Here is a 15,698-nt window from a genome sequence, read left to right on the forward strand (position 1 = left end):
CTACAGGACCGAGTCCTGAGGTGGGCGGTGGAGGTAGCGGAGGCCTACCACGACTGGTAGACGGACTTCTAGCCACATAATGTGGTGACGGACGCCTGCTTGGACTGGAGTACTTAGACCTCCCTCTCTCCCCCCGGCCGCTCCCCTCTCTTAAAAGGTGAGTAAAGTTCATTCATTCATTCATTCATTCATTCATTCTTTGCCCATTACGCCACAGTGGCTAGGGAGCCACTGAAATATGACGTCCTGTCCTTGTTCGACGAGGCGATGAAAGAACTCGGATTTCTAGAACTAGTTCTTTGTAGGGTCCACGGTGTAAGGCAATGTAGAGCTGTCTTGGAGTCACTGAAAACACTCCATTTTTGAGGTTGTTTCTCTTGAATTATGCGAAGTGGCTGCTTTGGTGCGCACCCGTACATTTCTATAGGCACCGCGCCAGATGGTGTTGCGGCCGTTTCAACTTCCTGCAGGTGCTGCAAACTTCAGTGGCTTGGGCTACGGCGGAAACGAGGTGACACGCTGAAGAGGAAGAGAACATGCGCTCGTTACATGGGTTGTTTGAACTTGTTAAATGAAGCCTTGCTCAATTCACAGCAGCGTTCGAATGCATGTTCCTGGGCCATCGCCGCCATTTCCTAGAGTGAGGTACGGCATGCACGGTTGTACTATCTTTAAAGAACGTGTGAACTCTTGCCTCGATATGGTAGATTGCTAGAGGGCATCGTGAAGGCGTAACACTTACTACAAGGCATGCATCCTCTGCTCACTAGGAATCTGGTCTGGAGCTGATGCTAGTATGGAATGTTTGAGCACACGGTGCCTATAAATATGTATACATGACCACGTCTGCTTCGCTAGCCGACCATGAGAAACATAGTTTAGCAGATGAGGCGAGAGATAAGGTCTACGTCGTTCACATGAATAAGAATTCTATTACGCCACGCGCACTGAACATGCGCATTATCTGTACATCGGCGCCACCGTCACCGTTAGACTGCGTGATAATGCCGAATGTCACACGCTCCCGTGTTTAGACTAAAAAAAACTCAGTGCCCTTCTACTCTGTGAAGAAGGATGACCAGCGAAGCTGTGTATGTGGGCCCCTTAATGGCGAACTGCACCTCCACCGCGGGTCGGCCCGGCATTGCACTGCCTTCGGAATCGGCTCACGTATGCGGAGTGCTTAACGCCTGCTTCAGCTCCGCCGCGGGTCGGCCCGGCATTGCACTAAATTAAAGTTATCGCTCAGTGGCTAGACGCACCTACATGGTTTGCAACTTACTCGAAGGTTATCGTTGATTCTATATGTTGTGTATGTTCTCGCCTAACTTTTTGTAATCAGATTGTATGCGCGATGCGAATTGTGTAATACCATAGAGAAAGAAATATTATATGGCAATACTTTCTGGAAGGCACTCGGGCGCCAGCGATTACGCTGGAACGTTCGACGAGTCACTTATAAAAGCCGACGCGATTGATCCGAAGATCAGATTCCGGTGGTCGCCGACGGTGCTTGCCACTATCGTTGTGCTATGAGTGCAGCTTGTTTTTCAGGGCACAGGTTCACCCAATAAAGAGTTACTAGTTTCGCAATACACAGTTTTTGATACTCAGTTCTTCACAGTCACTTCAAGGTGACGTAATCAACGCATACCTGTTCTTCTTCAGCTGCTCGAAATCACGTACGACTCGCTGCATTCAGAGAATGTTAGGAGTGCTTATCCATCCCTATTTTCTTATCAGGCTTCCAGTTCGTCACGTAACGCTCTATGCTATTTCTTGTTCCCCTTTTGCACTCCGTTCGCTCCCAAAGCGAATAGAAGTGCCGCACCTTTGTTGAAGTGATCAGTGCATTCCTGTCACTGATATATAGTTTAGCATTCGGGCACCGTCAGCGCCCATTTGAAGACGCTGGAAATTAGGGAAGCGCCGCCAATGAAGCACTGCTACCATCCGCCTTACACTCTTCTCCTGCTCCCTTCGGCGGAAACAAGTAATCACGAGGAACGTCGAGCCATGATGAGTTTTTGAACACAGCGTAGCGACTCTGGAGCACGGTGGCACGCGTTACATTCACTTCTGCAATAAGATATGTGCTGTCCGATTTATTCAGTACGTATCCTGAAGCGCTCATATATAAGCGACACGAATGATGTCTACAAGTCATGTGCGCACCGTTTATTGTGCATATTACAGTGAGGTTGATTTAACAAACATTGATTATACTTGCACAGCATAGGGTGATCACAGATATATGCATCCTGTTCTTTCCACATCATGGACACGACAAGAAACGACAGTTATCCAGCACTACACTTTCAACAACGAAATCACATTCCGCGACAAGCTGTACTCATACTCTAGTCATGTGTGTCAGAAACCACGTTAAAATTAACCTTAGAAGCAAACTAGAGTACGTGCGGATGCCTGGATTAGCGTTTGTCATTGAAATGTATCATACGGCTCATGGTCGCTTGCGTGTTTTTGTTTTCAGGACCGTTTTCTTTATTTTTCGTATCCAATATGGTCGCCTAAAATTTGTGTTGACACGTAGTTTGTGTTGCACATGGCTCGGGTACAACTATACAGCAGGTGCAGAAATAAAAAAAAAATGTCGTTGTTTGTCCAATAAAGCGATGTGTTGTGTCTGTCGTTCCTTCTTGGCGTGTCCATGTCACGGCGTTGCGCTACACGTCATACCGATTCAACAATACGACTACAAATTATCGCCGAGCACCTCAGAGATAGGCAGGTACACACCACCCTTCGGCACGATAACATTCAGGGACTCTTGGTGAGAACGACGTTTTGGCGACCCGCAATGAGGAAGAAGCTGTGTCCCATCGCCGCCACTTCTTGTCCGAGCGCGCCGTCGGGCGCTGCTACGCTGAGCCGCTGCATGAGTCTCACGAGCACGTAGAACATGTCCGCTTGCGCCAACTTCTCTCCTGGACACGTTCGAGGTCCGAGGCCGAAGCTGAGAAGAGGCGGCAGGCGGTCCTTGGATGCGAGCTTTCCTGTGACTGGATCCAAGAACCGCTCCGGCCTGAACACTTCGTGGTCCGGCCAGAGCTTGGGATCGTGGTTGACGTTGTATATGTTGTACATCAGCCTGGTGTCCTTGGGAATCGGGACGCCGGCTGGAAATAAAGAAACAGTGCCTGCTCTTGTAGTACACGCGACACAGTGCGCGTTTCGTTTTCGCACGCTACCATTATACCAGCAAGGGTGCCTCACGACAGGTCGCGCAATGTGTTTTTTGTGCTGTTGTCCGCGACACTGCATCACGCGACTTCACATTCACAGAGCAGTGGAGTGAGATACGGTAAAATCTGAAAATTTCATCTATTCCCAGTCACGCCACTTGTGAGAGTTGTGAAACATCCACTAAAGATAAGACAACATAAATGGAAAAATGAATTGTAGGAATTTAAAATAATACTAATTTAAGATTAAAGAAAAACAATATTTTTCATATACAACTCCCCCAAACAGCTGTCATTTCCGATCGACGTAAGTCGCAGGACCTGCATGGCTCGTCGACAACATCGCCACTCTGACTTGGAAAAAGAAATTGTTGTGACGACGCGCTTATCACTCTCACAAGGTTTTACTTAATGGTCGAAAGTGACGTGGCTCGAACTGCATTATCACCGAATACATTTCGTTCTTATTCGGCGAAAGCAATGGATTTTTTATTTACTAGTATTTTATCCTACCAAATGAATATTTTAGGCACTACCCCCATGAGAAAAGAAATTGACCTGTGTATATTTTGCTTAGACACTGTAAATCATTTTGCACTCTTAGGGACTTGTTATTTTGGCTTTACATAATCTGTATAAGGTATATAGGCACTGGCAATGTACTTTTTCCTTAATCTTGTATTGCGGCCTGTACACTTTAGATCAAGCTGTTTGCAGAAGGTATACAAACCTAAGTTGTCAAAAAATGCGAGGCCATGATTTCACAGGGTGTTCAAGGACCGTTTATAGACTTCATAGAAAAGTACCTTTGCAACGCTTGTGCGCCGTCTAAACATGCTTGTCTTGGTGAGCTCTGTCGCTCGGTGTTCTGTACAAATGCCACGTTGTTATAGCGTGCAAGGGTTGAAGATTGGGCGAGTTGTTAACATTGCATCTTGAATGTGCTTACAGCGCTCTTTCACTCTGCTTGCCCCTTTTACTGTGTGTGCGCTGTGAATGCATTCAAGACGCCGTGCTAGCATTCTTGCAAAACTTCAGTTATAGAACAGGTGCTTTAGGCGCTAGACGTTTAAGAGTGCAGTAGAGATAGAAGGCCAACAATGATTACTATTTAGCAATTCAAACAAGACAGAATTACACATGAAGATGGAGGAATTAATTTATCAACAGCGAACGAACAAAGCATGTCACTTAAGCAAACCTCTTGACAAGTCAGCTTGTCGACAGGTTGGTTCTATAAATACGTTCCTTGTTTTATGAGAACTATCTAGTAACGGTTACCAAGTGACGGTTGCCTTCAAGCTAAGCCTGATTAGGACCAGGGAGCGAGCAAAGGAACAGAAAATGATAGCAGTAAAGTCATGAGGTAGAAGTACAACGCTATGTATTAGAGATGAGATTGAGAAAGCAGTGTACTTGTATAGATCACGAAATGCGCATACCAGTTGTTTGTTAGAACAAAATATTGAGGGTGTGAAATAACGTAAAGCGCAATAGAGGGTGAGAGATGATTGGATTGAATGATTAGATTAGTAAATTTGCGGACATAGAATGAGTTAGATTACCGCAGTAGCCCGGACAGGCGTGGTTGATCTCTGGAAGGGGCCTTCGTTCAGCTGTGAACGTGAAGATAGACGGATGATGGATATGATATCCGGTTTTATGAATTCATGTATACACCTAGGAAATTGCTTGGAAACGTCTTCAAAGACATTTAACAGTGCAAAACCACATGGGTCAAAGAAAGAAGACGCAACAAGACGCTGACTAGCAACTAAATTTTGTTTTGGAAGAAAAGCTAGGTATAAGTTAGCGCTTAGGACGGGTAAAAATATAAATTTACGTGCCAAAACCACAACACCTTTATCAAGCACACTGTAGTGGAGGTGTCTGGATTAATTTTGACCCCCTGGGGTTCTTCAAGGTGCACCTATAGTGCACGGTACAGGGGTGTTTTTGCCTTCCGCCCACATGGAAATGCGGTAGCCGCGGCCGGGATTTCAATCCGCGCCTTCGGGCTTAACAGCGCAACACCAAAGCCGCTACGCCACCACGGCGGGTTAGGAAGGGGAGAGAATAACGTGACCAGATTTCTCGAATGCCAAAGCGGGACAGAAGGGAGGAGGGGTGGATGTCGGATATATAATATTAATTACATTCAACATTTATTCCATGTTTGGTTTATGGGAAGGGAAACTTTTTTCCAAGCTCTTGAGTAAATTTGCACTTGCTTTTTGGCATTATTCCACGTGCTTCCAACACCACGTGCGTCACAAGCAAGACGTCATGAGACGCCGTCGTCAATGCACTTTGGTTTGGCTCGTAGGTCAATGCATTGAGAAGTCCATTGTAGCTGGATCGAGAAAACTTACTAGCCGTAAAAGTGGTTGTGCGTTCTAGGAGTGTTGCCATCTGACAACGGTTCGGAAAGCGAGCCTTCCCTTGCCTTAGCGTGATTAACAAGGATCGCGCTTTCGTCAGCAAAAGGGCCATTTTGACCAATCATCCGAAGGCAAGCGAATGGTTCGCTTTCCGAATTGTTATAAGATAACAGGCGCTGCTGCCTCAATTCTAGCAATGTTTCGCTCTGTCGCTTGCCTCTAAAATCTTCTTTCTTTAAGGTAGCGCCACCACACCCGAAAAGCGAACAGCCGATTCGGCACCACATGGCAGGTATTTAGGGACAATTAACTAGGGGTCCGGATAGGCAAAAGCAGGATATGTCCTGCCTGAATCGGGACGTCTGGTCACCTTAGGAAAGAGGCAACGGAGACACCTTTGTCCTGCATTAGACTTTAAAGCGGCGGATGATGATGGCGATTCTTAGCGGACAACATGCAAGCTTTCACTTGCTTTGAAGTTCATTTGGCGCCGTTTCAATACTCCTTGCAAACAAAAAGATACTGCATGGAAACATTCTTCTTGCCGTACCGATCTCCGTGTTATGTGACGTTTTATGCGGGAGGCCGAACGGTGCGATTGGATAAAAACGAAGCGTCTCCATGATGCAGGCCACAGTGTACGGTAGCCTTTCTCGGTCCTTCATTGTCGGCGGCGACTGACCTGCGAATAAAGCAAAGAAAGATTGGTGCCGCGCAAGTGTACTTTCTCTACACATTTGGTGTATTTAGTTGCAAACACGCAGGTACTTGGCCCCGGCAGAGACACAGCGTGTAACGAATGCGCATGCCCTGAAGGTAGAGAGCTGGTGCTATAGCATTTTCTGCGGCACTTCACTACAGCCTTCGACATGGTGTGGGGTACTGTGGACCAGCACCAACTCTTGCATATACTGCATGCTGCTATAGAGGCATGCCTCATACTCTTAATGGTTAGGTGTTCGGGTTCACAATGTATTTCGTGTGCGTTAAGCGTACGTATAGCAACGAGCGCAGGCTAATAGACTTGGCCACTAAGATCATCATAAGTACAGATGCCGGCAAGCGACAAAACAATTCTTGCGAACCAGCTTTGCGTACGGTGAACTCGGCTGCTGCCTTCTCCTCCTCGAAAAACACGCACATTCAATATTCGACTGTTTGAGACTTGCGGAGAATTGCACAGGACGTAACAGCGATCTCATGCACGCAGCGCGGTGCAGCAACTTGAAGTAGGGAGTAAAGTATTTCTCTTATTTGTTCCTCCGCCGGGTTCTTCTTTCTTGGTGATTTCGTTCATTCTCGGCTCGTCCTAAGCCGCTGCACTGTTCTCTGCTTCGGTATTCCGGGAATGAAGATGCTGGATGTCAATAATTTGAACTGAGTTTATTTACAGGCAAACATTAGCGGTTACACTGAGTATACATTAAACAAGGAAAGAGAGTTCATATTAACGAACGCGGCTAAACAAAGGCCTCGGAGCAGTCCTTCGCTCCGATCGGGCACTTGACGAGATCGGTTCGTTGTCTCGCAAATCTCAGACCACACATGGAAGATATCAGTATATACTAAACAAGGAAAACGGGTTCACGTTAACGAATGCGGCTGAGCGAAGGCCTCGGAGCAGTCCGTCACTCCGATCGGGCACCTGAAGAGATCGGTCGGTCATCTCTTAAGTCTCAGACCACACTGCTCTAAGCCGCGCACATTCTCACCCCCAGCCGGGGACCATCTCTCCGGGCTGCGTAACTTGCACTGGAGGTGGCCGCCGCTCGAACCACCCGAGCCGCCCGCGCCGCTTCGGCCCAACCCAAACACTCCCCAAAAGCTCCCTTCTCCAAATGACAATATATATACAGCGGCTCACTGCGTGATTTATGGCGCTCGCCAGAACCACTGTGCGAGAACCCCTGCCGCTCCCTTTTTCGCCGTACAGCGTCCGGCCACCGCCTTCCCAAAGCAGGCCCTATCTGGAAGAGAGAGAGATAAAACTTTATTTTGTCCTTGATGGGGTTAAGGGGTGGCGGGGGGCGGGAGACTAACCCCCAATCCACCCCTTCCTCAGACGGCGGCCAGTCCTTGCTTTCTGGCGGCGCCTTCGGCCATCCGGACGGCCCAGCGCTGCTCCTCTGGGTCCAAGCTGAGCAGCAATGTCTCCCACTGCTCGGCCGTACTAATGATGCGTGTGTTAGTGCGGGAGGTGTTGGTGGGTGAGGCTTTGGGGCATTTCCAGATAATATGGTTGAGGTCGGCGCGGGCCTTGCACGCTTTGCAGAGTGGTGAGTATGCGTCGGGGTACATGCGGTTGTAAAGCACGGGGTTCGGAAAAGTTCGTGTCTGAAGGAGTCGCCAAGTGGTGGATTGAGACTTATTCAGTGTTTTGTGTGCTGGGGGGTAGCGTAACCGCTCTCTGCGGTAGTGCAGGAGAATTTCTCTCAACGTGACCATTCGGTCCCGCGCGTGACCGCGATGCAGAACAGAGGGCTGGTCGGGATCGGAAGACGCAGGAGAAGGATGATGCGCCCGGTGTGCGAGAGCTCGGGCGGCATCGTGGGCGGCTTCGTTTCCAGCCAGACCCGAGTGACCAGGGGCCCAGGGGATCTGCACGCGGCGTTGCCTTGGGGGAGGAGTGCCAGAGAGAATCTTCTGCGCTTGGGGTGCTATGAGTCCTCTTGCGTATTTACGAATGGCCGTTTTTGAATCGCTGATGATGCAGTGTGCATTGGTAGCCGCGTAGGCCAAAGCGATGGCCGTTTCTTCTCCTACTTCGGGTTGCGTGGCGAATATTGATGCGGCCGCGGAGAGGTGGTACTGTGAACCCGCGACTGCGACGACCGCCATGGCGTTTTGGTTGGGGTACTCTGCTGCGTCCACGTAGGTTACGTCAGCGGCTTGGTCGTAGCACTTTTGTAGTTGTTTAGCTCTTTCTGCACGTCGCTCCGGATTGTGTTCAGGGTGCATATATCGAGGTATGGGCGGGATAACTAGCTGATCACGAATGTTTGGAGGGATGGGTACTTTTGGTCCGAATTGGGTGGTGTAGGTTATGCCTAGGGTGCCTAGAATGTGCCTGCCCGTCGTGGAATTGGCAAGTCGTTCGTATTGGCAAATACGGTGCGCTTCAATAAGCTCGTCTATGGTGTTATGAATGCCTAGGGCGTCCAGTTTCTCGTTAGAGGTGGTGATGGGAAGATGTAGGGCTTGTTTATAGGCCCTCTTGATCATGGTATTGAGTTTGAGCTTGTCGGTTGCATTGAGGCTAAGGTACGGGGCGTCCCGGGTGCGAGCCAACAGCACAACATTGCAATGCAACATATGAACAAACACAGAGTGGGCCCCGGAGAAGACGAGCAAGCACGCACTTCAACGAAACAAAAAGAACGCAAAGATGAGTTTAACCACGGCGAACGTTCACAACGACCTTACATAGGTTTAACACCAGACGCGACATTCAGGTGCGGAAAAGCGGTGAAAAACAAACCTAATATTCTGATAGACCGAAAGTTCTAAGTTTGTTCTATCTATCTATCTATCTATCTATCTATCTATCTATCTATCTATCTATCTATCTATCTATCTATCTATCTATCTATCTATCTATCTATCTATCTATCTATCTATCTATCTATCTATCTATCTATCTATCTATCTATCTATCTATCTATCTATCTATCTATCTATCTATCTATCTATCTATCTATCTATCTATCTATCTATCTATCTATCTATCTTTCACACATACACACACACACGCACACACACTAAAGAGTGGCAAACTTCTTGGCAAGACAAACCGCAACCACAAGGAGTGGGAACGCGCTCGCGTCTCGTCGAAGTGTGTATACAACAAGGGTGCACCTTGGCGCCGACACACTGTAAATGATTGACATGACATCATACTGTAGCAACTGAGTGGAAACACACACATTACCTATATTGTCTTCGATTTCTTTCTTTATTTTTTCTTGAATGCTTGGATCTCGCGACATCTTGAGAAGAAGCCACTGTAGCTCCCCAATTGATGTGTCAGTTCCAGCTGAAGAGAATGAATAAGAATATTAAGACACAATGCATTTGCTAAAATTAGTACACAGACAGCGACGCTTCTGTTGCTTGTGTGGTGCTGACAAAAATTTTGCGATAAAATGTCATTCTAAATTTGCTTATCGGCGTTAGCGCACTAATCTATATATCGAGTTGGGGTGAACTTACACATTGTATGCAAATTTGTAGCACGTATATCACGCGGGTAGGGTCATCGCTCCCTGCCCGTCATTGAAGTTGATTTCATTAACATGTTTTCATGCCAAAAAAACAAAAACACACACAAAAAACAATGAATATTATTATATCGCACGAAAGAAACGAAATAAAAGCTCTCGGGTGTAGATAAACAGCAGCCATGGTATTTTATGCACGATGACGAACTTTGGTACGTTAAATAGAGGCGATTGCGTGACGTCATTACAGCCACCACTACAAAAAGAAAGACATTTTGTTCGAGTTGCGAAGCACTTTTAAGCGTATGTTATTACTCCAAAATCCAGTGACCTATGGATGTAACCAACAAAGCACGATACTATATTTTGCGCTCTTGTTCGACTTGGTCTCTGCGTAGTTTCCCTCTGGTGTGTTCCCTAATGCTCCTTCCCTAAGAAACGTTTATGTCTATGATTCATGCATCGCTAAGCTCACACTTCGAGAAAAGGGCTCTTCTAGGGCCTTCACATCTTTCAACCAGCGATATATCTCACCTCCGAATATGTCTATCAGTATTTGAACCATGTTTCCTTCAGTTAGAAATTCGGCGTCGCTTTTTTCTTGCTCCAGGGCTTCGTCCCTTGCAGCCAGCATGGCATGGGTGAAGTTAGATATGTTTCCTGAAACGTGAGATTACTTGTAATTCGAAGTTGTGTTAATAGAACAAAGTTGTAATTATAGCTTTTTTTTAAAAAAAAAAAGATTATGTGTGCAGTGCGTATATAAAATATTAAAGTTAGGTAGTCGGAGTTGGGGCCAAAGTCGGTGGTTACAGAATTGCGCAATAGCGGCGCGGGTTGCATCAGCTGATCACGAAAACACTGGCGGTAGCGCAGTTGTAAAGCACGGTACTGTGTTCATGGTCGGGCACAAGAAAAAAGAAAAGTACAGCGGCGTTCAATTTGGAAGCTACTCCAATGCATCATTTCGTTTCCAGTTTAACCTACAGCTGTGGCTTAATTCAGACTTCAAAACCTACATTTGGAACTGCTGCATGCTTGTAAACCGGTCACTGAGAGATTAGACGTCACACTTCTATGTAATTACGCGTAACAGGTTTCTAGAGATGTTCTCGTTTCAATTTATGAACACTTTGCTTAGTGAACTGGCTAAACACAGAATGTAAATAAAAGATGAGAAGTGAAAATACGAAAAGACGGGAAATAAAGAAGAAAAGATAAGAATTGATGGAAGAAGAAGGAGAAGTTGATAGAAGGAACGGGCCCCCAAGAAATTTCGCCAGAGATCATAGATAGAAGGACGAGTTTCATGCAGAGATCGAAGAACAATAATCGAACGACATGGAGGGGTCCCTGCTAATGCATTACATTTGCACAAATGTAGCACAAATACTCGAGTGTTTACTGATATTTACTTATTGACTTTCTGTATCTTTTCAATGTATTAGCTCTGGTGCACTATACCATCTTTTTTCGCGAAAGCTGATATATGGAGTTGCCACAAACACGTTGCTTTCAAACTTTACATCTAGTAATTCTAGCTAAACCTACATACTTAGGGTTAATCCTACAAATCTTCTCGTTTCCTTGTTTTTATTTCCGTTGGAACATAAAACATGGTTGGTTTCGTTCAGTAACTATACAGGGTGCCCCAGCTAACTTTAGCCAGAGTTAAAAAATATGCAGATGCCACGTAGCTGGACAGAACAAAGGCAGTGTTGTTTGCCGTCGCTTGGAGATACTCAATCTATTTTGTTTTCATTCCACCTAGTTAGATAACTAATCGTAAATAATTATTCAACTTCTCAAATATTATTAGATGAAAAGTATCAACAAAAATATTGCCGCGTGACTGGCCGCTCGAGGAACATTGCGTGCATTCGCGGGCTTCTTTCACGCTCGGAAAAACACTTTTATGTAGTACGTGTTGAGGAACAGAAAGCTGCATCGAGAGATTTTCATGTCGCTCTACACTTTTTCTCGTTGACAATCTAACTATAGTATTTGAGAAGTTGATTAATTAATTAAGACTAATTATCGAATTAGGCGCAACGAAACAAAAAATAGGTTGAGCATCTCCAAGCGACGGCAAACAATCTTTCCTTTCTTCTGTCCAGCTACGTGGCATTTACATATTTTTAAACTCTGGCTAAAGTTAGCTGGCGCACCCTCCTGTATACTCGAACTAGCGAGCTTAAGATCCTGTTAAAGAAAGGCTAGGGCTGCGGCTGGTCCGTAAATGCACGGATTGATAATGAAGGCGACATAAAATTTAGTGTTTTACTACGGCCAAGGCTAACAAAGCTCGCTTTGTTGCTGCTACCGTTTGAGGCGCTTGTCAGGAATTTGCAATATAAAAAAAAATTAAATTATGCGGTTTTACGTGCCAAAACCACTTTCTGATTATGAGGCACGCCGTGGTGGAGGACTCCGGAAATTTCGACCCCCTGGGGTTCTTTAACGTGCACTTAAATCTAAGTACATGGGTGTCTTCGCATTTAGTAGCCTCCATCGAAATGCGGCCGCCGTGGCCGGGATTCGATCCCGCGACCTCGTGCTCAATTTGCAATATAGCCGGCGCGGTGAGACTTCGTCGTATACCTGGCTCATAGGTCTTCTTTGCTCCAGCATACAGCCTGTCGACGATGGATCGCATCTCCTTGAACATATCTTCGCATTTTTTTTCTCTCGCACGGTATAAGATGCCCAGCCAGGGAGCTATGTCACTAGGCAGTCCGTTTGGTGCCAGTTCCGTGAAAGCACGGTTGATGCTGAGTATGCGAGCAAGGTCGGCGCTCTTGGCGTCGAACCTACAAAGGGTAAATCATGAGAAATAGGTGCACACAGTTATCGCAACGTTCCTGTGCATAATAACAAAGCCTAGTATACTGCCCAATATTATCAAATTCTAGCTGCCTATTGCGTTATTATTAACTGGATAGTAATAACGCATACGCGAAGAGAGAAAAGGATGCATAGAAAGGCAGGGAAAGTTAACCAGAGGTAGTTCCGCTTGGCTACCCTGCACGGGGTGAAGGGTTAAGGAGGATAAAAAGAGAGAGTGGAAGGGGGAGGTAGAGGTAAGCGAAGTTGTACATTATGTCTTTATGGGTGCGGCGTCAGAGCCTGTTCTGTAGCACACCGCAGAACAAAAATGATGTTGTCACTACTAAAGGAAGCTCGGCATGACACCTTGCTTGACGGTGCCTTAGTTATGAGCACAAGCACGCGCTATCACAGAGCAGTGAGGGAGAAAAACGGAAGGCAATGCAGCGCTTTCAATCAGACGCGCGTTCGGTCTGCTACCCTACATACAGGAAAGGGGGTCAATATTGTTAGGCATAACAGCGACGTTGCGATGCTGGCAATTTTTACAGGCTTGTTTGTCACCCAGCCCTTAAAAGGAAGCTTTGCCTCAGGAGCTTCCAACTAAATACACCTGCACTGGCTAACACTCATACTAAGGTTAGTTCTATCAGTAAAACATAAATACCCCAGAAAGTGAATGGGAAAAGGGTGCCGCGGTAGCTCATTTGGTAAGAGCATCGCACGCGTAATGAGAAGGCGTGGGTTCGTATCGCACCTGCGGCCAGCTGTTTTTTCATCCACTTTTATTTCCTTCAATTTATCATTTCTTTAAATGAATAAGTTCGAGTAAATTTCCCTATGTTGTATTTCTGTTGGCTTCTTATATGATTAATAAATAACGGCCCCCCAATTCTCTTTCTTTTCGTTTATATATATATATATATATATATATATATATATATATATATATATATATATATATATAAGCACACACACAGACAGGGTGTTTCACGTAACTTGTGCCAAGGATGTAAGAAAAGTCGCAGCTGAATGAAACCAGCGGCATATGGCTTGCAGTCATGTGGCGCTCCTTACAGTATTTCTTTACATTCCGCTTAATTCGTTCGTGAACCAACATGAATCATGCGAAATCTTTAATGTTCTCTTTAGGGCCAAGTGCGTTTCGTCGCGTTGTAGAAGGGGTTCAGAAACGACCGATCAAATTTTTTGTGGCAACGTACATACATGCTGCTTGGCGATTTTTTTTCGGCATTAAAAAAAATTAAAGAAAGTCAACGAAACATGAAATGAAACCACGTGACTGTGCTCACGCGCTATTGCATTGCAGCGCTCCCAATCGCGCTTCGTGCGAAAGAACCGTGCGTGCGGACCGTGGTAAAGTGAACGGCCGTGGCTCTATAGGCATCGGCTTCACAGTGCGTCAGCATCTTTGGCGGCGGCACACGGAAAGGAAGCGCCGTCGTTACTGATAAGCGATAGGCGTGATGCACGGTTGAGAGCGCCGCGATACGATAGCGCACGAGCGCAGTCACGTAGTATCATTTCATATCTCGCGGGCTTTCTTTAAACGCCGAAAAAAAAAAAAAAAAATCACCACGCATCATGTATACGTTGCCACAAAAAAATTGGATCGGTCGTTTTCACGTGAGTCGTAAACTTGTACACAACTTTGGCCGCTCCCCATGATCTAAGAGATCTAGGTAACAAAGCTGCGATATCTGTTATTGGTGCAGATTTGCGAATGTGTAAGCTTTGCATTTTAATTTCTGAAAGACTCACCAATTTCTGGCATTAGAAAATAAAAGATCCGTTTCATACAACTAAGAGATTTTTGCTTTTTTTTTCTCTCAAGTGCGGAAGATTTCATTCGAATCAGCCGAGCGCTTGTCTCCCGAGACCCTTTCTGCGTTGTACACGGATTTGAGTAGGGAAGTCGGACTCGGCCGCGAGCTAAAGCTTTCTCCTAATTGCAAAATTTTAAATTGAAGTGTAATACCGTTTTAGCCCTGTTTCACCGCCAGACAGCTCAACGAAAAGAAAGTTGCGCCCGTCATCAACGTGGTAAGATCGCCAGCAAGAACATCGGATACACTGATGAATTGGATTTTGTGAGTGGAGATTAGTAGAGAGTGGATACCTTTTTTATGCACGGTGACAACGCCCCCAAATATATTGGACATTTTTGCGGAATGGTGGAACGTTGGTGTGCGATCGGCCTCCGCTTCTTATTCCTGTCTCTCGTTCCTCTCCGACTCGCTTTATCACTCGCTTTTATTTCCTGATTGCCTTCAATTCCACACATCTTTCGCTACACTCTCTTCAGCCTCTCCCATTGCGGTTTTATGTCGTTCTCCTCCGCAGAATTCAGTTTCGAAGCTTGTTATGATATTTAATATTATGGATGTAGAGAAACAGCAAGGTGGGCCTCGCTAGAGACGTCTATACCAAAATTTGATATCCGCTACTCAGGCAAGAATAAGAAAAGGAAAAGCAAAAAGAAAATATCGACAAGCACTATACACACATGAACACGTCACAACCACGTAAGTAGTGGCTCTACGTGCCCTAGCACCGAAAGCAACCCCACCAGTACTGAGACGGTCATCTATCACACAGGAGTAAATTATTCCACAAAAGTCCTCTCATGTATACATATTATATCCTTATTTGCGCATCAACCTGGTTGCGGAAAGGACAACGCGGCCTCAATACGTTGGAAAATAAGCATAATGTACAGAAGGGAAAACACGTGATGTTCTTCATATGCCGCCCATGAGACACGTCTTATAAAGCGCGCGCCTGCTTTGTTACACAAAGGAAGCAGACAATGAAGCTGTACTGCGCTTAATTGATGCTTCAATTGGTCCTTATCCTGCGATACCTTGTCGGTGCCTATGATGTGCTTCTTAGCTTTAAGACTTGATCGCTCTGTATGTCCCATCTGACGGACGAAATCCTTGTACGTCCCAGAAACCTACGTGACTGCGCGTGCGGCCATGAGAATCTGTGTTCATATTCCCTCAAACGCTGTTAACGTCTGCTCTTCGCATGTATAACGGGACCAG

General features: G+C 46.0%; 1 protein-coding gene across 4 annotated transcripts in view; it reads right to left on the bottom strand.

Moving 5' to 3' along the window:
* Positions 1–2,163: 2,163 nt before the first annotated feature.
* LOC126542316 (cytochrome P450 1A1-like) overlaps positions 2,164–15,698 on the bottom strand; it is a 128,295-nt gene continuing 114,760 nt past the window's right edge. For 3 of the 4 annotated variants that reach the window (XM_055077158.2, XM_055077159.2, XM_050189336.3), the window contains exons 6-10: positions 12,406–12,614; positions 10,339–10,464; positions 9,516–9,620; positions 6,138–6,269; positions 2,164–3,140 (exon numbers count right to left, since the gene is read on the bottom strand). In XM_055077158.2, the coding sequence (XP_054933133.2) occupies positions 2,782–3,140; positions 6,138–6,269; positions 9,516–9,620; positions 10,339–10,464; positions 12,406–12,614 (931 nt within the window). In that variant the 3' untranslated portion in view covers positions 2,164–2,781. The remainder of the gene's footprint in view (positions 3,141–6,137; positions 6,270–9,515; positions 9,621–10,338; positions 10,465–12,405; positions 12,615–15,698) is intronic. The other variant, XM_055077160.2, reaches the window with a different exon arrangement.

This window comes from Dermacentor andersoni, chromosome 2 (assembly GCF_023375885.2).
Source record: "Dermacentor andersoni chromosome 2, qqDerAnde1_hic_scaffold, whole genome shotgun sequence".
Lineage (NCBI taxonomy): Eukaryota > Metazoa > Arthropoda > Arachnida > Ixodida > Ixodidae > Dermacentor > Dermacentor andersoni.